The following is a 23,973-nucleotide window of genomic DNA, read 5'->3' as shown; positions in this document are numbered from 1 at the left end:
ATGCGGTAGCACTGTATGGCATCATTAAATTGATTTGCAAACTTTGTGCAACGTTCAAGATTTGGGTCCTGCTGCTCGATCTTTCTGTTTATAAATGGTACTGACGGTCGAACGATTCAAGTTGTATGCCCGTGCAACGCTCACCACTCTCACGCGCATCAAGCTTCGTTATAATTGCCACTCATTTCAAATGAAATGGCTTGCCTCTTCCTTGCACCTCCCTCACTAGAAGCCTTTGACTTTTCACCAACCATATTGAATAATGGCTGCACGAGATATTCCATGATAAAAATGAAAAAGGTTCTTTGCGCACTGGAGATACGTCACGCACTTACGCAATTTACGCAACTTACGCAACTTACACAACTTACGCAATTTACGCAATTTACGCACTGCAACGAACTGGGCAGAGGAAGGTGGATGCTGGGTGAGCTGAGCGCTCACAGCGCCAGGCGTCGGTATTAGCGGCGGAAAGAAGCACTACTCGGAAAAAGGCGCGCAATACAAAATCGAACTTACGAACATTTTTCGACATAAACGCAATTTGCAGACATGTTCGTATGTACCGTTGTTCGTAAGTCGTATGTTCGTAAGTAGGGGAGCGTCTGTACTCGCATATAAGCCGATTTTGTCGGGCAAAAAAGTGATGACCGAATGATAACATGTTACACGCCTCTTCTCATTTCCAGTGGATTTTGTAAGAACAGATTTCTCACCTTTCTTGTGTACAGGTGTTGGCATGTCAAAAAACACAGGTTTTTGCCAATCTGATCCAGTAGGTAAGAGTGGTTTTTCCTCAAGTTGATCACAGCGCTGGAAAGATAACAGCTTCTCTACAAAATAAGAGGGCACGCGTTAGGCTAGACTTGTTCTGCATCGCAGCGTTAGTACGTTATGATGCATCATTCTTTTAGCCCAGACCGAATCGAGGGTACGGCTTCTATGTGCATAAAAACAGGACATGCACGAAACTGCAAGTTGACGATGGCATGACACGATGACGTCATGACGCAATGGCGCCGTGGCGTCATGACCAATGTTCCCTCTAAGCTGCGCGCGTGCGCAATTGCGCACTACTCTCGTCTTCTCTGCGCAGCAGCAATCATATGGCGCGCAGTAAAAAAAATATATATATATTTTTTTTACCCCTTTCCCCATGATGGCGCCGTTTAAGCGGCAGCCAGTGGCAGAAGCTCTGTCCACTCTTATGTTTTTCGTGTTTTACAGCATGTTTTACATGAAAAATTAGAGGGAACATTGACATGCACCTGCTTGTGAGGTGTGATACTGGTGTGCCCATAGCGAGCAATGATGATGTCGTTACCGGATGATTCGCCTAAAGACGTTTTGCCGACGGACGTTTGACAGACGGACAGGTCGCCGAATGAACGTTCGTTCAAACAGCGTTTAATGATTAAATACAAATACTAGTATTTGTTAGTTTATTGATTAAATACAAATACTAGTATTTGTATTTAATCATTAAACACTGTTTTCAGCTGGATGTGACCGAATTTGAGAGCATTTTGAGCCGTTTGGCGAATGGACGTTTTTTTGCCTCCATCGCGACATCATCGCGACATTTTACCGAGGAATTCACTTCCCTGGGCTCGGTTCTAATGTCCAAAGAGCTCCAGTATTTGTATTTAATCATTAAATGCTGTTTTAGGATGGATTTGACCCGATTGCTGTCATTTTACGGTTCGGTTCTGCTACATCTGCCCGCCCAAGAGTGCTTATTCCCGGGCTGCCATGCCCGCCCAAGAGTGCTTATTCCCGGGCTGCCATGCCCGCTCAAGAGTGCTTATTCCTGGGCTGCCATGCCCGCCCAAGAGTGCTTATTCCCGGGCTGCCATGCCCGCCCAAGAGTGCTTATTCCCGGGCTGCCATGCCCTCCCAAGAGTGCTTATTCCCGGGCTGCCATGCCCGCCCAAGAGTGCTTATTCCCGGGCTGCCATTGATGGTAGACTAACATTGATTTTTACTATAATTTGGACAACGCCGGCGGTGGGCCGGATTAAAAATCCTAACGGGCAGTATATGGCCCGCGGGCCGAGGTTGAAAAACTTGTACACACACAATCCGGGGGCGGGGCGAGCGCGCGAATCCCGTTTCGGCAAAACCTCTGTTCGGCCGAACGTTCATTCGGCGACCTGCCCGTCTGTCAAACGTCCGTCGGCGAAACGTCTTTAGGCGACTCATCCGAGTACCGATGATGTCGCTCACACGTACTCGGTGCGCTCAGGGAGGTTTTCTTTCTGCCCAGACCAACGAAAAATTAGAGGGAACATTGGTCATGACGCAAGACAATCCGGCCGATACAGTAATTTATTTCAAAATGGAAAAAAGATAAACAGATAAAATGCTAAACGCAATTTATTTTGACGTCTATGAATGAAATTCAAGAAAAAAACGTACGTATCTTGCATAAAATGTGAAAAAACTTTTCCCGTCAATGCTCGCTCGGGGCACCGCCATCTTAGGTAGGTCGGGGCGCGGCCATCTTACAGAGGCCGCTGCCGTCTAAACAGTGGCGGTCGGTGCATTTTCTCGTAACGCCTCCAACGTATCAATCCAACCCTCAAAAACTATTTCATGGCTATAAAACCTCTACTGCAGCTAGAGCTGCGACACATAAAAATAATCAATAAATCAATGCACAAAAATGGGGTAAAATCCACTTCCTAGCAGCAGTTCATGATTAAATACAAATACTGGAGCTTTTCAGACATTAAAACCAGGCCAGGGGGGCGATTTTCCCGGGAAAAGACAGCGATGAACGTCAATGGCGTACGGGCAAACATTGCCCAAAAATGGGGTAAAATCCAGCCGAAAACAGCATTTATTGATTCAATACAAATACGGGAGCTTTTTAGACATCAGAACCGGGCCCGGAGTATCATTTCCCCGGTAAAAAGACAGCGATGAACGTCGATACGTCCATACCTGAAATGACAAAAAATGCACTAAAATTAGGTAAAATCCACTTCCTAGCAGCATTTAGTGACTGAATACAAATACTGGAGCTTTTGAGACATTACAACCAGGCCAGGGGGTGATTTCCTCGGGAAAAGACAGCGATGGACGTCAATGGCAAAAGGGCAAAAATTAAACTGGGGTAAAATCCACATCCTAGCAGCATTTAGTGATTAAATACAAACACTGGAGCTTAAATAAAAAACACTGGAGCTTTTCAGATATCAGAACCGGGCCCACAATTGAAAAATTATTTAAGAAAATAGCCATATTATACTCACCAAAAATTCTTTTTAACTGTACACAATATCCATCCTCCTTTCTTTCTTCCTTCTTTTCTATCGCCATCGAAGCTAATGATGAAAGTCGAGCCTGTCCTGTCATATTTCCGGCATAGTCCGTCTTGAAAATGGCTTTAAATAAACACAACAATATATTTGCTTGGGTAGCTAAGTTAGCGCAATGAAAGTGGCGCACACACCATTTTCCCGGCTGTAACAGCCTTGCTAGCTTCGGAGTTGACCGCCCTTTCTTAATGATGCCCATTTTTTTCTGGAAAAGTCCGTCTGGAAAATAGCTTTGTGAACAAATCTGCAACCAAATCTATCAGCCATTGTGGGTGGAGTTTGCGATCTCTGGCTGCCTCCACATTCGGGCTTTGGCCCGCCTACTAGCCAATCATAGTTGGTGAAAGCAATGACGTATCCCAGCCAGCAAAATGCTAACGCCTATGAAAAATCATTGTGGGGTTGTCAACTCGAAATCTGATTGGTTAAAAGCAACAGTCTAGTTTAATGCAGCAGAGCCCGCAAGAACTGATTGTGAAGGCTTTGAGGCAGATCTGATCTGGCAACAAATAATGGCTGAAATGTGATTGGTTAAATGCTTCAATATGAAAACACACATCTGGAAGCAGTGCAACCAGGGGGAAAAGCAATGAAAGGAAGCTAACAGACCATTTGGAATAATAAGTATTGATGGACAAAATATAATATGATTCAGATATTTCTTAAGCCAGCAGAGAAGGCCTTGAAGGCCCTGACGGCCCGCCACTGCGTCTAAACCTAGTTAAACATGCTCTGACTGGCCAGACGTGCGTAGCCTTGATTTTGTAATAAAACAAAATTCCATTTTGATTTTTTTTGTTTTATTTCTTGTTCGAAAGTGATAACTATTGGAGTAATATGAACCTCCAAAATAATTGAGATATTTTGACATTAGAAGCAATATGGCTGTCACAACATCTTAAACTTCTGGTAAGGAAATTGTAATTCCTCTAATTAGAAAGCATCAGGTTCTCATCAAGATAGACTTTTTATTTTCCAAATTGAATAATTTGACATTTTGCATTACAAAGACAGGACCTCCTTATGACATTGACCCTAATAATGTGCTTTTGATTCATTCAGTATCTCAGAAATACCACTTGTGATGATTTTTCTCAAGATTTTCCCTTCAAAGTAACACATTTGCACTCCCTATTAAAACCATGAATATCGAGGTGAAAATTGTGAATCAGGAGGCGGCTTACACGCGAGAAATTGTAAAATTTTAATTTCAATTTTAAGGTTGCAGCTTATACGCGCGGGCGGCTTCTATGCGAGTAAATATGGTAAATGTTCTCTTCGGGCTTGCATGGGTTTTCTCTGGCTACTCCAGTTTTCTCCCAGATCCCAAAAGCATGCATGGTAGGTTGGTTGAGCACTCTAAATTGCGGCTTATATGCGAGTATATATGGTAAATGTTCTCTTCGGGCTTAGATGGGTTTTCTCCGGCTACTCCAGTTTTCTCTCAGATTCCAAAAGCATGCATGTTAGGTTGGTTGAGCACTCTAAATTGCCCACATGTATGAGTGTGTATGGTTGTTTCTCTCCTTGTGCCCTGTAATTTGGCCGGCCACGTGCCCATTGTGGGCTGGGATAGGCTCCAGCAACCCCCGCTGCCAACCTCCATCGACCCCATTTCAGGAGTACCCTTGTCCCATTTCCGGAGTGAATGCGATTCACGCAAAATCGATCTGCGCTGAAGTCGCACAAGACAAGTCATTCGTCAGAACTTGTAACTCAGATGATTCAAAATGCACTCGTGTCATCAAATTCTTCCAGTTTACAGTGCAGTTGAATCGAGATGGCGGAAGCCATAGCAATGGTGTGAATTTCGAGGCATTTAAATAGGAAATTTGGTACTTTTCCGAAATGGTTGCTTAAAAAACAATTTAAGTGACAATTTTGGGGGATTTCCAGAGTTTAGGGAAATTCCGGAATTGTTGGCACCTCTGATGATGATTGTTAGGTTTAATCGGGATTTTGTAGTTTTGGCTGTTTTACTTTGTGACTTGTCCTTGTGAATACCCATTGATTTCATCTGTTGTTTTCCATCCCTGGTGTCCTTTTTGCACGCTGCTGCGCATGTCACCCAGATGTTTCAGATTGTCACATCAACCCATGTCTTTTTAAACCCTTGGTCTTTGTCTGCCCCTTGTCAGAACCTCGATTCTTTTCATTCCTGTTCATGTTGCCTCACGTCTATTCCCGTATGCCCAGTTCTCCTCGTGCTCCTCTTAACCCCTTTATACTTTCACCGTAACTTTGTTTTTTTGTTACTTTCTCACTCCCCCCAGCTTTTGGTATTTATGGTTTTATTTTTAGTGAACCAGTTCATTTTTTATTAAAAACAAAACAAAAAAACTGCTTCCCTGCCCAGCTCGCGTCTAACCCTTAAGAACGATGTTGCTTACTGTATGATTGCATTGGTGTTCATTTGTTACATTGTCTTTTTCAGATATGAAGCTGCATTATGGTGACCTGACTGACAGCACATGTTTAGTGAAAATCATTAACCAAGTCAAACCTACAGAGATTTACAACTTGGGGGCTCAGAGTCATGTCAAGGTAGCATGATTTTACCTTTTATTCCCTCTAGAGAATAATATTTACATATACAGTACATCCATAATGTTAGGGTTATGTATTAAATAGTAAGTAGGTAGATTAAATATTTGAAACTGTAGCTGTTTGGAACAAATGGGGCAACTTATAGTATTGTTTACATGGCTGTTAAAAAACTTTCGCGGCTTCACCAGATCGCATATTTTTTGGGGGGGATTATTATTTTTTTAATATTTTTTTTTTTTGTAAGTTCATAAAAATGTGAAAATCCATGTTGAAACCCGCAAGCGGAAGCCACTCCCATGTTCCCCGCTTGCTACTAGAACTCAGCACTGAAGTAAAAAAAAATTCATGTCTGGTGTACATTAACCACAATAATCGAGGGATTACGGTATTGCATCTGTTTTGTCATTCCCCCCAGAATAATAACCAAGTCGCCATTCATCGCCTTCACCTGTTTTTTTTTACTGGATCAGACAAGTGTCCATAAAATGCATCCAAAATTAGAATGTTCCTCTTTTATTCTGAGTCCCCCAAGCCGTTCTGCTCCACACAACCTTGAGCCAATCCACTACAAGCTCGGTTTCCATCCAGCCCTGCTCAGGTACTCTGATGATTCGCCTAAAGACGTTTCGCCGATGGACCTTTGACAGACGGACAGGTCGCCTAATGGACGTTTGGCCGAACGGCCGGTCGGCCGAATGAACGTTCGGCCGAACGGAGGTTTCGCCGAAACGGGATTCGCGCGCTCGCCCCGCCCCCGGATCGTGAAAAATTATAGTAAAAATCAATTCATTTCCCTTTGCCGCTCATCACTCTCAATTTATTAGTCTACCGTCAATGGCAGCCCGGGAATAAGCACTCTTGTGCGGGCATTTCAGCCCGGGAATAAGCACTCTTGGGCGGGCATGTCAGCCCGAGAATAAGCACTCTTGGGCAGGCATGTCAGCCCGGGAATAAGCACTCTTGGGCGGGCAGATGTAGCAGAACCGAGCCGTGAAATGACATCAATCGGGTCAAATCCATCCTGAAACAGCATTTAATGATTAAATACAAATACTGGAGCTCTTTGGACATTAGAACCGAGCCCAGGGAAGTGAATTCCTCGGTAAAATGTCGCGATGATGTCGCGATAAGGCAAAAAAACGTCTATATACGTCCATTCGCCAAACGGCTCAAAATGCTCTCAAATTCGGTCAAATCCAGCCGAAAACAGCGTTTAATAATTAAACACAAATACTAGTATTTCCTAGCGGGCCGAGGTTGAAAAACTTGTACACACGATCCGGGGGCGGGGTGAGCGCGCGAATCCCGTTTCGGCGAAACGTTCATTCGGCCGACCGGCTGACGGCCGAATGAACGTTCGGCGGAATGTCCATTCGGTGACCTGTCTGTCTGTCAAACGTCCGTCGGCGAAACGTCTTTAGGCGAATCATCCGGTCACGCCCTTTTCCTGGGCTTGTACAATCATGCCAGTCTGCATGGCCTCCTTAGGTACTGTCTTGCGTTTTAAAATCACATATGGAGAGAGTTTGGTTCTGTCTGCGAGGCAGGCGAACATGACATGACATGTTACACGCCTCTTCTCATTTCCAGTGGATTTTGTAAGAACAGATTTCTCACCTTTCTTATGTACAGGTGTTGGCATGTCAAAGAACACAGGTTTTTGCCAATCTGATCCAGTCGGTAAGAGTGGTTTTTCCTCAAGTTGATCTCATAGCGCTGAAAAGATAACAGCTTCTCTACAAAATCCGAGGGCACGCGCTGGGCTGGACTTGTTCTGCATCGCAGGGTTAGTACGTTACGGTGCATCATTCTTTTAGCCCAGGCTGAGGCTTGTATTGGAGTCAGCGGTGGGTATGTTTAGCTCTATGGCTATTTCTACGGCTCTGAGCTGAATGACAGCTCTGCTGATAGGCATCCCGTCCTTTCGTTTCTTGATCACGTACGCGCAGACCCTCCTGTCGAGCTCTTGGAAGCGGCCGCTCTGAGGACCATTCTCTGACTGAGAGCATTTTTAGGCGATATTTTTTAGCTCTCCATCTCCGTACATTTCAATCTGTGACACCATATTTTACGAGCATTATGTCTAGACTCCGAAAATAAGACGACCCCCCACTTTTTTTGTCTTATTGCAATGCAAAAAACATCGTCTTATAATCGGGCCAATACGGTAATATTTAGAAAAGAATTAAGTAAGCCTGCTACTATAGCTTGCAGGCTACCCTGTACTGACTGACTCAAAACCTATCGCCAACCCAGGTACCAATAAGTCTGTGAGGTGCGCATGCCAACTACAGTAATCCCTCGAATTTCGCGAAAAATTTGAGTTTGATTTACAGTAATACCTTGACATACGTGTCCCAACATAGGAGAAATTTGATATACGAGGAAAATTCCGAGTAAAGTTTTGCCGAGATTGGAGACAAACTTGACATATGAGCATATGATGCGACCGCGAGGTGGTCCTCTTCAAGCTGTGCAGTGATATTCATGACGAGAGGGAGGGGCTTCTTTTAATATGGAAAAAGGAGAAACAGTTAGCGAAATCTGCAAGGACTTGAAAGTAAAGCAAGCAGCTGAGGGAGGGTATATTTTGACCCCAATCGAAACCTTCAAAGCGCTGGTTTGATATCTTTAGAAAACAAACTGGGGATACACTTGGTTGTGAGGCACAGGAAGCAAAAAGTATCGACTAACACCTTTGCCTCGGTTATAGCAGAACATGGTTACATCCATTTTTAAGTGTGTATAGTAAGGGAAGTTCATTTAAGTTAAATTTAAAGTTTGTTATGTTACGTAGTGTCACAAGTGTAGTCTCTCCTCCGCCGTTAGCCGCCACCGCCTGTCTCAAAGGTAAGAACTCCATGCAATTCTGAACACAATAATGTCACATTTTAGTACAGATCATAACCACTAGATAGGTATGTGTTACTTTGTGAGAATAGGTGGTGAATTTGAACAATTAAAAACATGTTTTTCCATTGTAATATCCTATTTTAGGTGTTTTTCTTCAGAGAGTGGGAACAGATTAATTTGTATTAAGTTATTTTCTATTGGAAAATTGATTTGAGATATGAGTAAATTGACATATGAGCTTGGTTCCGGAACGCATTAAGCTGGTATCTCATGGTATTACTGTATTTAATAAGTGACAGCACATATTAATGAACTTATTCAAATTCATGTTAATCAACATATATATGTAATATGCAAGATTGTAGCCGAGGGCTAATTTCCAAAATCTTTAGTCCTTTGTGTAGGTTGAAGATAAACGATGACACATACTAGACATACACATACACACACACGCACACACGCGCGCACACACACCCACACACGCACGCATACACACCCACACTTGCACACATGCACGCACACACACACACACACACATGCACACACGCACACACACACAGTTTTATACAGCGTTGTGATTAGAATTTGATTCGTCTAACAGCCAGGCTTTAAGATGATTGGCGAAGAGGTTCAGAGACGGGAGTTCACATATATGAATTAATATTGAGTTCCAGGTATGTGCGGCATGGACAGAGAAGTTGCTTTGGCTGAATGCACTCTGGAGGAGGAGCTTTGTGATGGAAGATTTTGTAAACTAAGGTGGCATTTGCATATTTTACAGTATTGTCCGAGTTCAGGCGTTTGTGTTTTTTAATTACTGACAGTCGTGAAGTGTTTTTGGTTTTCTGTCCAATACTTTTAAAGCTTGCTTATAAATAGTTTCAATTGGTTTTAGTGTTGTTTTGCAGGCCGATGACCAACTTATTAGGCAGTTAGTCGTGTGATATGATCATTCTGTCAAAATATAGTTTTGTTGACTCAGACTTTAGATTGTTTCTAATGAATTTAAAGTTGGAAATTTTTAATTTAATTTTATTCAGTGTTTTTTATCTGTCGTTTAAAGACAAGTTGAGAGTGAAGAGTGATTCCTAGATATTGAAATTCTTGGACTACATTGATTATTTTTCCTTGGACAAAAAACTTGAGGTCACTGTTATGTGTCGCCTTTTTTGAAAAGTACATACAGACAGATATGTTTCGTGTAGTTGGGATTTTTCAAGCCAGTTATTCATGCTCGTCATTGCATCTGTGAGTTCCTGTGCAACATGTTTTTGGCCGTCATCATCGGTATACATTTGGCAAGTAACAATTGAAGGACAACAGCTTGGTAGATTATTTATGTAAAGACTGAAGAGCAGTGGACCTAGCACTAACCCCTGATGTACCCCAGACTGTTCTCCTGCAAAGTAGATTTTGTATTTTGTATCCTGACGCATTGTGATCATACAGATATATGAAGTATGCAGAGCTGCCAACTTCCCCGGAATTTCCGGAGTTTACCCGGAAAAGCAACACAAACTCTGGGACTCTGGAAAACCTCCCTAAACTCCGGAAATAAAAAAAAAAGTCACTTAATTTTTTTAAGCAACCCATTTCAGAAAAGTACCAAATTTCCAATGTAAATTCCTCGAAATTCACACTATCGATACGGCTTCCGCATCTTACTTCCGCATCTGATTCAACCTCACAATAAACCGGATGAATTCGGTAACATGAGTGCATTGTGAATCATCCGAGTTACAAGTTCTGACAAATTATTTGTCTTGTGCAAGTTAAGCGTGGCAATCGATTCGAAATTGATTGGGTAGGTAGCCTCGATCGCTTTAACATTTTCCTTTTCGTTTTTTTCATAAGGGAAGTATTATTAAGGCTGACTAAACCACTAGTCATTTGTTTTGAAACAAATCCTATCATTTCCGGGGTTGTTCTAAAGGAAGTAGGCGTACACAGCACTGGTAAATCTTATCAGCTCGGGTTAAGTGCAAAATGGATGGAAATTTGGATGAAACTTCTGATAAAAAACCCAGACAGAAGTTTATTGGTTAGTATTCAACTAAATATCCCGTGTGGAAGCCGTCTCCAAAAGGACCGACATTTGCATATTGCACAAATGCATGTGTGACTTCAGACTTTTGAGATGGCTGGAAGGATGCTTATAGGTCTGTAGTTCAGAGCTGCCAACCTCCGTCGACCCCATTTCAAGAGTACCTGTGTCCTATTTCAGGAGTTCTTGTTATGATCGGGGGTGGAAGACCCCAAAGCAGGCGAGGGCTTTGAGTCTGGTTCTCGAATCTTTATTAGAATGATCCAAGTGAAAGGCCAGGCACCAGAGGGGATGGCGTCGGCGCGTCGTTAGTCGTATCCGTGGTCGTGGAGGCCAAGCGTAGTCGGAATCCTGGGAGCAAAACAAGAGGTCGTATATCAACGAAGGAAGGCGAGAAAATACAAGAGGGTACCTCACTGTGAGCAGATCAGACGATCCCGCAGCGTGGTCCTGTTCTTGGTGGCCTTAAATACTCCTCACTGGCTAATGACTCACACCTGGCAGCCCTTGAGTCATTAGAGGCAGGACCTGTGGTTGGGTGGCGGGCGCAACCAGCCACCAATCTCGTCTGGGGCCTGACAGTTCTATGTTTTTATCCAGAGTGAATGTGATCTGCGCAAATTTGATATAACGTGTAAAAAAATTGAATAGGACAATTTAAATCATACTGTTATTATCATGCTCGAAGGATTCACACTGCACTCATGTTATCGAATTCATCTGGTTTATAGGGCAGTTGAATCAAATGCGTAAGTAAGATGTCGGAAGCCATACCGATGGTGTGAATTTCGAGGCACTTAAATTGAAAATTTGGTACTTTTCCGAAATGGTTGCTTAAAAAAAAAATTAGGTGACAATTTTCCGGAGTAAACTTCTGAAAGTTGAGAAGTTGGAAGCTCTGGTAGTTGTTAGTTATTGTGGGTTTCTCTGATTTGAGGTGTTATGACTGAGGACTTCCAGGGTTCAGGGAAGAGATTCTTGTTTATGGATTTGTTTACAATAGTGGTTAATGGAGCTGAGAGATTCTTTGTGGTATTTCAGAAATGTTACATCCATATTAAACACATCTTTTGCTTTGGCGCTGTTGAGAACAGACACCGGTTTCTCAACTTGTGACTGCAAAACTACCGTGTTTAATTGAGTATAACGTGCAAAATTTTGTACCAATAAACTGAAGCAAAGTTCAGGTATGCGTTATGTACGAATTCCGGTCAAAAACCGCCCTCCGCTGGTGAAAAAGTCCCATCCACAGCCGTTTTAATGGGAAACATGAAACTTGTCTTTGTCCGCCAGATGGTGATAATCTACCTTCTTTTACAAAAGCCAGCCCTCTCCAAATAGCCTTCAGCATGCTCACACGAGTCCGCCCATGGAGCGCTATCCTTGCTCAAGAAGAATGGAATCAATTGTTTGGTGAATCTGATGATGATGAATCAGACTTTGAACATTTTTTAAATATTATGATGATGAATTTGACTTTAAGGATTTAAAATTGTAAATTCCATTTGAGAATTGTGTTCATATTGGTAGTAGTTGGTTTTTCCAGGTTTCCGTACCACATGTTGTGTATAAATGTTTTGTGATGTCGAGATGTGTTCAGCATTTGCCAGTTACCGGCGCAATCCTTGGTGTGAACTGAAAAAAAACTGGAAAAAAAATTATACAATTTTTTAGTGACAAATTATGTGTGCGTGTTATACAAGGGTGCGTGTTATGCTCAAATAAATACGATATGTTCATATTTGGAATGGGTTCATTGGAGTCTAGTGGTTTTGGTGGGTGATATTCTATTTGAGGGATGCTAGGTGCCAGTTCCGCGATCATCAAAAACGCGTAATCAGAACACCTACATTTTTACTACCATGCTACATGTTTTCGTGCCTGTACAAAAATACAAGGAAACAAGTACACTTATCAAGAAGTATATTTATTAAATGTTACAGTTATATGCATATGAAAAGACTGTATTGTATTATATAATGTACCGTATTTTCACGACTATAAGGCACACTAAAAAGTCTTAAATTTTCTCCAAAATAGACAGGGCACTTTATAATGCAGAGCGGCGTGTGTAAGCTCCGAAGCCTGACTGAGAACACTTCTTGCCGACACGCTTCTTATAAAGAGAGAAGGCGGACATGGGTGGGGTCAGATGCTAAATGCACGCCCCTACAAGGTACCCGTCCGTATATAGTGTGGGCATGTGTTTATTGCAAAACAATTTCGGTTTGGTTTCTAAGGCCCCCCGAAGCAGCGGTGAAAAACCATGTCACGAAAATGAACTCGTGATTCCCTAAGGCTTAACTAAAGCGCCGGGCTAGTTACGCTAGCTACTATTTGCGAATGGAATGTGGCCGCCTGGACGAACGTGTCTGCTTGCACGGTTGTTAAAGGCACTAACAACAGATGTTTGAAAACCGCTGGACATCGGCATCAACACAGCTTTACGAAGGGTGGCAGGCAGCGCCGGGCTGGTTACGCTAGCTACTATTTGTGAATGGATTGTGGCCGCCTGGACGAACGTGTCTGCTTGCACGGTTGTTAAAGGCACTAACAACAGATGCTTGAAAACCGCTGGACATCGGCATCAACACAGCTTTACGAAAGGTGGCAGGCAGCGCCGGGCTAGTTGCGCTAGCTACAATTTGCGAATGGATTGTGGCCGCCTGGACGAACGTGTCTGCTTGCACGGTTGTTCGAGCTTTTGCCAAAGCCGGCATCATTTCTGTGGAGCCACATGGCAATGACAGTGACAACGAAGAGAGGGAACCCAGCGTTTTCAATGACTCATTTGGACAATTGTTCAATTTGGACACAGAAAATGAGGAATTTGATGGATTTGTGGGTGATGATGACGTGAGTACATTGTAAAATAGCTAAATAAAGTACAACCAAACTCAGTTTTGCTTCTGTTGCCTTTTTAAAAACGTGTTTTTAGCGTGTGTCCGTATGTTTAAGCTGGTGTATGTTTAAGCTGGTGTATGTTTTGCCATGCCTGGCTGCGCCTTTAAATGCTATGCGTCCTGTGTGTGTGTTAAATACAGAAATAGCACTCGTCACTGACACTGCGCCTTTAAATGCGGTGCGCCATATATTCATGAAAATACGGTATCTAAATATAATCTATATCTAAAAAGATTTTAAAAACTTGACCATATTTTCTCGCATATAAGCCGCCCGTGTGTATAAGCCGCATCCTTAAAATTGTTGAATTTGACAATTTCTCGTGTATAAACTGCAACTGCCCCCGATTCACAATTTTAGAGAATGATTAGGGTCAATATCATAAGGAAGTTAATATGCCTGTCTTTGGAAATGCAAAGTATCAAATTATTCAATTTTAAAAAGAAACACGTCTATTTTGATGAGAAGCTGATGCTTTTTGATGACAGAAATTACAATTTTCTTACCAGAGGTTTAAGATGTTATGGCGGCCAAATTGGCGTCGAAATATCTCAATTTTTTTCGATGGTTCATATTCCTGCAATTGTGGTCTCTTTCGAAGAAGAAATGAAAAGAAAAAAATCAAAGCAGAACTTTGTTTTATTTCATAATCACAAATATACAACCATTTCCTTTCTGTGTTCCGAAAGGTTGTTGCCTCAACGTAGAAGAATTCAAAATATAATTCACAGAGCAGTACATCCAGGAAGTGTGTCCACAAATTTACAGTTCGAGATCCTGGCCAGTAAGGCATTCCCAAGCTTAAATATGTTTTTATTCCGAGTGGTTACCATTCGCTTGGTGTCCTTGGAATAGGGTATCATTGCTGTTTTCTGAATGTTCGCTTCTTCTTTCTTGATGTAACGCATTCATTTTTGCCGTGCTATATGGGCATGCTTATTGTCCTCTTTCAGAATATCGGGCAACTTCACTTTTTCGGTCACTGTCGTTTCTTTTTTTTCTTCTTGGGTCATTGGATGTCTTAGATGACGCATAAGAGGCATTTTCTAGGACGATCCAAAATCCAAACAAAGCTGGAATTGGCTCGGCGTAGTCTTCCTCCATGAGGTTATGTACTTGAAAATCCAATCTGAACAAAACAAGAAAAGGCAAGACGTTTTCCTTTTCATTGCAAGCAAATATAGCAAAGTACCGTATTTTCTCGCATAATAGCCGGTGACTGAATCAAGGGTACGGCTTATATGCGCATAGAACATGACATGCGCAAAACTGCAAGTTGACTACGCCATGACACTTTGACGTCACGACAAAATGCCGCTGTTGCGTCATGATGCAATGGCGCCGTGATGTCATGACTCAAGACAATGTGGCCGATACGGTGATTTATTTCAAAATAAAAAGATAAACAGATTAAACGCTAAACAAAATGTATTTAGTCCATGAATATAATTCAAGGAAAAAATAAACCGTATCTTGCATAAAACTTGAAAAAACTCACGCTCCCATCACTGCTCACTCAGGGCACGGCCATCTTACCTTAGTTAAACGTGCTCTAACTAGCCAGACGCGAGTACACTTACTTGTGTCTGCTATTGCTCGATCAGGGCACCGCCATCTTACCGTAGTTAAACGTGCTCTGACCCTAGCGTTTACCATGTCAGCAAATCACAATAGTTAAGGCTGATCGAAGGTCTTGCGGTCTATCGTTAAAATATAAACCTTGATACCTGCGTAATCTGTATGCTATTATTGCACCCAGCGACTTGGTGAACACTACGTACAGTGGTACCTCGACATATGATCTTAATCCGTTCCGGGACTGAGATCGTATGTCAAGCTTTTCGTAACTCGAGCGGACGTTTCCCATTGAAATGAACTAAAAACAAATTAATTCGTTCCAACCCTCTGAAAAAACACCAAAAACAGGATATTGGATTGGATTTTTTTAATTTCTTCTAATTCACCTTCTATTAACAAAGTAACACATAACTAGTGGTTAAATAGTAATAAAATGTGTTTAATAGAAGTAAAATTAGACACATTTCATGGAGGGTAGAGACAGCGACATACACTGAAGCGGAGGGGGGGGGTGTTCGGGGGACTTTATCCACGGCAACAACGCACTCGTAAACGAACAAACACATTTAAATTATCTTGGATTAATATATATAGACACTCAAACTTACGTTTTATGTAACTTCACACAAAACTGAATTCTAATTTTGTTTTAATTTTTTTAACTTTCGTTCTGGGCGGGTTAGCTGTTTGCCACACCTCCACCCTCACCCTCGCTATCGATGGCCTCTTTGCTGTTGTATTCCCTTCAAAATATTCTGAAAATGATGCACACAAATGTCCTCACAATAGGATAACGCACGACCACTTGCCAACGAGAAGTAGTCTTGAATGAGCGATCGCGGGTGCTAACAGGCTAGGGAAGGAATAACAGCCTACCCATGTATTGATTGTGGGTAATAAAGTTTTATTCTGAGAAAGGGTGCCATTGCCTATCGGTGTTGTGTGCACGAGTATACTTCATTACCCAGATAGCCCTATTTTTGCCTGCGCATGCGCGTTGTGCGTTTCCTGGTCGATGCGTAGGAGAAACGCCTCTGAATAAATCGTTCAGTGCTCGTAGATATCTGTTATACACTAAAGAGATGCGGCAAAAAAGACAGTGTGCTACAATGATAAACAGCCTCATGTCATGGCCACCTGGCTTGGTCACATCTCGAAATTTTGATTGTATCTACGACGAATTATTCAATCGAAATTTTCATCGTACCTCGAGCATGTCCTAGGTAGAGCTGATCGTAGGTCGAGCTACCACTGTATACCGCTATGGGCATTATTCCTGGATGTGCTTACGTTACTTCCTTTTTTAATTTGTCTACATGCAGACAACACCCTGCCTTTCGGAACACAAAAAAGGAAATGATTGTACATTTGTGATTATGAAATAAAACAAAATTCCCCTTTGATTTTTTTTCCTGTCATTTCTTGTTCGAATGTGACAACTATTGCAGTGATATGAACCATCGAAAAAATCGAGATATTTCGACATTAGAAGCAATTTGGCCGCCACAACATCTTAAACTTCTGGTAAGAAAGTGTAATTTATGTCATTAAAAAGCTTTGGGTTCTCATCAAGATAGACTTATTTCTTTTTTCAAATTGAATAATTTGATCTTTTGCATTTGCAAAGACAGGCATATTAACTTATGATATTGACCCTAATAATATGCTATTGATTCATACAGTATCTCAGAAATACCACGTGTGATAATTTTTCTTAACATTTTCCCTTCAAAGTAACACATTTGTAGGCAAACGGTCGATTGGTCGCCCGGAAGGTAAGTGATAATTACCATTTAAATGGTTGCTCAAATTCCCTAAATACAAACTGCAAATTTTTATTTAGCCATACTTAATGCCCTAGTAATTATTAGGCTAAAGAAAAGCTCAAAATTTCCCGGACTTTTATTGTTTTTTGTTGGAGAACTTGTTAAGACCCTGACTGACATAGCTTCTTAAAGGGACAATGCATGTACATACAAACTCTTATACACTCACACGTCGGCTCAGTGAAACTGCTCATGGCCATTGTTGGCTTTTATTGATGCGTAGACCGTGTTGTTATACCTTCTTTTGTCGCCGGTCTTTTGGTCGCCATTTGTCGCGGTCGGGGCGACCAAAAGAGAGCATCATCAATATGTAATACTACTCAAATAAATAAATATGTAATCAACATAGGGCTGCCCCGTGGCGCGAGTGGTTAGCACATCGGCCTCTTGCCCGGAGACAGCGAGGATTGGCTCCAGCACCCCCGTGACCTTTCAGAAAATGAGAGGAGATGAGTAGTCAACATAATAAATATGCAGTAGTCAACATAGATAAGTTATCAACATTTAAAGCTTCACTATAAAGTGCACAAATAACAACAACAAATAACAACCCATGGAGATTTAGTGCAAGCTCGGATTTCTACGAAAATCCACCCTCTCTTTCTTCTAGTTTAGGGGTGGCGAACAAGTTACGCACAAAGAGCCAACATTTTGACCTGTGAGAGTCAAAGAGGCACACCTTACATCAGAAGCAGCATAAAAATAAAACAATCTGCCAAATAAATTTTGAAATATAATGTATTATTTAGGGGGCGGCTGGTGGAGCGAGTGGTTAGCGCGTAGGCCTCACAGCTCCGGGGTCCTGGGTTCAAGTCCAGGTCGGTCCACCTGTGTGGAGTTTGCATGTTATCACCGGGCCTGCGTGGGTTTCCTCCGGGTACTCCGGTTTCCTCCCACATTCCAAAAACATGCATGTAGGCTGAATGGACACTCTAAGTTGCCCCTAGGCATGGGTGTGAGTGTGCGTGGTTCTCCGTCTCCTTGTGCCCTGCAATCGGCTGGCCACCGATTCAGGGTGTCCCCCGCCTTTTGTCGGGGACAGTTGGGATTCGGCTCCAGCACCCCCCGCGACCCTAATGAGGATACGGCGGTTCAGAAAATGAGATGTGATGAGATGAATTTATTATGTTTTTAATGGGCGAGAGAGCGAGCGAGAGAGAGAGAGTGCGAGAGAGAGCGAGAGAGTGCGAGAGAGCGAGAGAGCGAGAGTGCGAGAGTGCGAGAGAGCGAGAGTGCGAGAGTGCGAGAGTGCGAGAGTGCGAGAGTGCGAGAGTGCGAGAGTGCGAGAGTGCGAGAGTGCGAGAGTGCGAGAGTGCGAGAGTGCGAGAGTGCGAGAGTGCGAGAGTGCGAGAGTGCGAGAGTGCGAGAGTGCGAGAGTGCGAGAGTGCGGGAGTGCGGGAGTGCGAGCGTGCGGGAGTGCGGGAGTGCGGGAGTGCGGGAGTGCGGGAGTGCGGGAGTGCGGGAGTGCGGGAGTGCGGGAGTGCGGGAGTGCGGGAGTGCGGGAGTGCGGGAGTGCGGGAGTGCGGGAGTGCGGGAGTGCGGGAGTGCGGGAGTGCGGGAGTGCGGGAGTGCGGGAGTGCGGGAGTGCGGGAGTGCGGGAGTGCGGGAGTGCGGGAGTGCGGGAGTGCGGGAGTGCGGGAGTGCGGGAGTGCGGGAGTGCGGGAGTGCGGGAGTGCGGGAGTGCGGGAGTGCGGGAGTGCGGGAGTGCGGGAGTGCGGGAGTGCGGGAGTGCGGGAGTGCGGGAGTGCGGGAGTGCGGGAGTGCGGGAGTGCGGGAGTGCGGGAGAGCGGGAGAGCGAGAGAGAGAGTGAGTGAGACTCCTGTTATGTTAGTTTGGGTCTTTACAACTTCATCTTTCTGTGTGTTGCTTGGTGTAAACAGTGTGAGAGCATTTAGTGTATGGTATGCATACCTCATCTCATTTCCTGAACCGCTTTTTCCTCATTAGGGTCGCGGGGGGTGCTGAAGCCAAATTCTGGGACAGAGGCAGGGGTTACCCTGAATAAGTGGCCAGCCGATTGCAGGGCACAAGGAGACTGACAACCATGCACAATCACACCCATACCTAGGGGCAAATTAGAGTGTCCAATCAGTCTACCATGCATGTTTTTGGAATGTGGGAGGAAACCGGAGTACCCGGAGGAAACCCACGCAAGTAGAACATGCAAACTCCTCACAGATGGACGTGACCTGGATTTGAACCGAGGACCCCAGAGCCGTGAGGCCGATGCACTAACCACTCACTCCACTGGGCATACCTGCAGTATTTATTTGGTGAAAACCTGGATGTGACTGACGACAGGATGCGGGTGTGAAAGGGCATGGGCGTTGGGAAAGAACAGAGCACGTACCTATAAATATACGGAAACGGAAATAACATGACGCACATGCGCATATAATGCTTAAAGCATGATTGTGCACCGAGATGATCCGGATTAAAGCCTAAATGGATAAGACGAGAGATCAGTCTTCAAAAAAGTACTTTTAAAAAAGAAAATCCCGTACAAAAGTTGTTCTACGGCGTAAGCAATTAAATTTGCAATTTGTTTTTGTAAAGCAATCAATCAATATTTTTGGCTGGTTCCAACATGTTCTATATGTCACACAGAAAGGAAGTCTGCATATTGAAATATGTAAACTAGGGTAACATTGGAATGGAAGAAATTTTATATGCATTTCTTTAAATTTCGTCTCTGTGAGCCTGTGTTGTCATCCGCTCCCATGCAGTAAATAAAAATGTTTTGCTTTTGTGTTGATTTGGTAGTCTTGTATCATTCAAATTATGAAGTATGGGCAAAATACTCAGGTACATAATATGGAATAAAACTTCTTTTAAATGGGGTATTAATTATCTTTAATGTGTTTAGTTTGTTTAATTTGTTCAATTTGTTGTTCTGTTAGATCAACATTTTGGTATCTCCTGTCTGTTGGAATCAAAATCTACCTTTGGTTGTATATGTGCGTGTGTGCGTTTGTGTAAAACATCCTCTCCAGGGGAAAAAAAAACAGCTGGGTAGTCAGAGGTTGCAGTTGTGGTTAAAGCAGGTTGTTGTTGGATCGTGGGATAGTTTGGGTCAACTTAGGGTTTTCCTTCATGTTTTCCCCCGAGGTGATCTTACTCAGTCAATCAAATTCTGATTTTGTTATTTATCTTTATTGTAGCCTTAAATGTGTTAGTTTTATAGCAAGGTTTTGTGGTAACAAATCTTTTCAACATCCTTTTCAGTGGTCAATCAGCAATTGTTCAAAGTATCACCTCGAGGAAATAATGCTCTCTTTCCACAGTTGGGGTATAAGAGGTGGAAGGAAAGAAAAGGTTCGCTACTGTACTATGTGGCACAGAGAAAGTATTCAGTTTGACTAGGACATTTCAATCACTGAAAACATTTGTCTCCAATAACAACTAGCCGAGCTGGAGAGTTTCAATCCAACGTTCCAAGGCCTGTTCTCATGTTCCCATCCAAAGATGGAAGCGAGTGAACCCAGGGAATTTTATTCATCAAACCTTCCTGTAAAAGTTTGTGTGTTCTGTCTGTGAAAATGTTCATTCTTCCAAGATATTTGACTCTTTCAGCTATTAATTGATTGCAAATGGACAGTTCAGTTTGGCTGAGAATGTTTTGCCTTTCACCTAAGTAACCTTTATCATCTGAAGCTCAAATGCTGGATAGGCTTATGTTCTCAGTAGTGGCATGAAGCATAACTAATGCAAAACAAGTACAAGAACAAACCAAAACAGGATAAGAGAGAATGGCGCTTGAAACCAGACAGGGACTTTCCAAACTAGTCAACTTGAATCATGAATTTTATAGGGAATCTCCAGTCAGCCTACTTGTCCTGATTTATGCAGTGTTTGCATTTCACTACATGCTACTCACTCAGGCTTGTCTTCTTTTATCTCAGTCATACCCACTTTACAAACAAATTTAAATGAACTTGGAAAATTGATTCATCATCCTCAGCCATCCTTTCAAATAATGAAATTAAATTATATCCAACATCTCTGGTAAAAAAACAAATAAATTAAAAATTAAAAACCCTGATACTCTATTATTATTCGTGGACAGATTGGATTGGATTGGATAACTTTATTCATCCCGTATTCGGGAAATTTCATTGTGGCAGTAGCAAGAGGGTGATTAGACAGAACAGCAAAGCAAAAGCACAAAGAACAAAGCAAAACAAAGTAAATGGGATCATTGAGAATCACCAAATCATTAAGACAGAAAAGCAGCAAAAACACAAAACGAGCAAGAGTGGATGGAGCTACCGCCCCCGGCTGCCACTTGAACTGCATTATCTTGGTTGCGGTAGCTAGAACGGATACAGACTCAAAAAGAAGTTGTATAGTTGGACAAAAACTGGAACCACACAGGAAGTCTTCCACAAGATGGGGAACTTCTGCAGACTGTGACCGAGGTAGAGAATATGCAGAGTCACTCTTCCAAGCTTATCCGTCCCTCAGTAGTCTCGAGCTGAAGACAACAGCAGCAGAGCAGGACTCCGCTTCCGGCCTGGTAAGCTCCAACTGCTCTTCCATCTTATCCCATGGTGGAACGGTTGGTCAGAAGCGTTGATTCTTCTCCCGGCACTTTTGTCCTGCTCCGAATTTCCAGCGGGATTGAAGTGTTGCTCCTTCTGCTGCGTATTGTAACAGCTAATCACATGTGTATGACAGCGTAGGCAGGGTTACAAAGTAAAGTAAAAAGGAATGTATTAAGAAATATTAAAATGACGGCGCCATCTTGGAAAAAAATGAGAGTCAAATTTGGTTGGTATAAAGTAGGATTGGATATGCATTGATCCATTAGCCCTACTTATATTTTTGTCTGAGCATCGATTGAATCTATATATTAATTGCAAACTTATTATTAGCTATACGTTCCGAGTTAGCTAGTAGAGGTCATATGAACTGTTCAGGTGTGCTTACCATGTCTATGGGCTAATGAGACGATTAGGGAGCCGGTCAGGCAGTTGAAGTTTCTTTTTTTTTTTTTTTTTAATTTGTTTTACTTGTTCAAAAATAATAATAATAAATCAATACAAAAATGTGGTTCTCTTGGTTGCTTTTTCAGACGATGCAGAGGGAAAAAATAATATATCACTTAAATTAGAGTAAAAACATTATGGTTAACCAAATGCACAACTAATACTTAGTCGCACCATCTCTGACTTTTATAACCGCTTGCAGTCTTAAAGATTGACAGAAAGTGTTCTGGAACTATCTAGCTCCAACGCTTTAATTTTTGTTTTGGCGGTTGAAGCCTTGAAAGAGAATTCTATTTCTACATATTCCTTAAACTGGTATTGTGTGCTACTTTGTTTTGGTATCTTTCTGATGCCTTGGCTTGATTGAATTGAACTGCCGAATTGCTTCTCATATGTGTACATTTTGCTTGATTGATTTGAAGTGCTAAACTTCTTCTGTATCATAATTGTATATGAATGTTTGCTGTGCTGTGTGTAACTGAAATTTTAATATCTTATCTAACCCATTTTTCAAAAGAGAATAACTGTCTTTTGGTTCTTAACAAGCAGGTGGGACCGGCGAAGCCGGGCACCTCTTCTTGTAATATACGATTTCACATCCAGTTCAGGGTCATGGGTGAAGAGCAGCCTTTCCTTGCTGACTTTGTGCTTCAATTAACCTAATGTGCCTGTTTTGGGGAATGTGGGTGGAAACCACATTTCTTGAGAATACTCCACACAAATAGAGAAACACAAAAATGTCTTACAGGTTTTTAAAAAATATATTAAAAACATATTTAAACTAACCCCAAACTTTTGAACTCTATATTTTCCTTGCTGTATTCATGAAATTTTATGCACTAGCAAAAATCATACATTCAGAATGGGATTTTTGTTTTTACTTGGTCAGAGTATGAGTCTTTCTTTTGCCCCTTCTTTAGATCTCTTTTGAATTGGCTGAATACACTGCTAATGTGGATGGTGTAGGAACACTTCGTCTTTTAGATGCTGTAAAGACATGTGGCCTGATCAACAGCGTGAAGTTTTATCAGGCCTCCACGAGCGAGTTATACGGAAAAGTCCAGGAAATTCCACAGAAGGAAACCACACCCTTTTACCCTCGTTCACCTTACGGTAATGCATTCTTATCCAATGTGGAGAATATGTGTGCAAACAATAGAGCTTCATGTTTTTGGTTATTTAAGGTCCTACTCATTGACACTTCTCCCAATATCACATCCAAAGGTTCATGGGAAACGCACATTATCCTTATTTCTGCTTGCCAATCATCTTACACCAAGGTTACTAATACTGTTTTGCGCCAAGATCTACTTTTGAAGGAGCCAACCTCCCCTGAGCTAAAAACTGGGGGGATGTTTTCCGTGTCACTTTGGTTGGGGGGGAAAGAGCGGGAGTTGTCCATGTCAGTGTTTCCCAACCTTTTTTGAGCTGCGGCCCACTTTTTGCATTGAGAAAATCTCAGGGGACACCATCATCTGAAAATCTTTTAATTTAAAACTATGTTGCCTATATTAACAGTAGTCATTCTCATCAAAGTTTTATCAACAGGAATCACATAAGCCTCCAAAATGATTTCAAATCTAATTGTTTACAGAGACTGAATGCACCCAAAAGTCACCAAACGTCTGCGGACCCTGATCCACTTCCGGTTCGAGGGATGCAAAAAAAAAATTAATTGCATAATTTTATGACTTTTCTCCAAATATGACTTAAATCTCCTAATATTACGCAAAAAAATGGTGTCCTCATGCAGACTTTACATCGCCAATAGTTGATGCCCTAGAAACCAAACAACTTCCGGTTCATGTTAGAGACAAATAAGCAACAAAATGACTGTTTCACATTTTGAATCTTGTAATAGTATAATATTTAATTTTAACGGTCACCATATTTTGATTTTAACCTTGTAA

The 23,973-nt window shown here is 42.3% G+C and overlaps 1 protein-coding gene across 2 annotated transcripts in view; it reads left to right on the top strand.

Moving 5' to 3' along the window:
- Positions 1-23,973, top strand: part of gmds (GDP-mannose 4,6-dehydratase) — a 159,072-nt gene that overhangs the window by 56,737 nt on the left and 78,362 nt on the right. For both annotated transcript variants that reach the window (XM_077594608.1, XM_077594609.1), the window contains exons 4-5: positions 5,758-5,867; positions 22,984-23,176. In XM_077594608.1, the coding sequence (XP_077450734.1) occupies positions 5,758-5,867; positions 22,984-23,176 (303 nt within the window). The remainder of the gene's footprint in view (positions 1-5,757; positions 5,868-22,983; positions 23,177-23,973) is intronic.

Source organism: Stigmatopora argus, chromosome 24, assembly GCF_051989625.1.
Source record: "Stigmatopora argus isolate UIUO_Sarg chromosome 24, RoL_Sarg_1.0, whole genome shotgun sequence".
Lineage (NCBI taxonomy): Eukaryota > Metazoa > Chordata > Actinopteri > Syngnathiformes > Syngnathidae > Stigmatopora > Stigmatopora argus.
The sequence above is the reverse complement of the archived record's forward strand: the minus strand, read 5'-3'. Positions and strand labels throughout refer to the sequence as shown.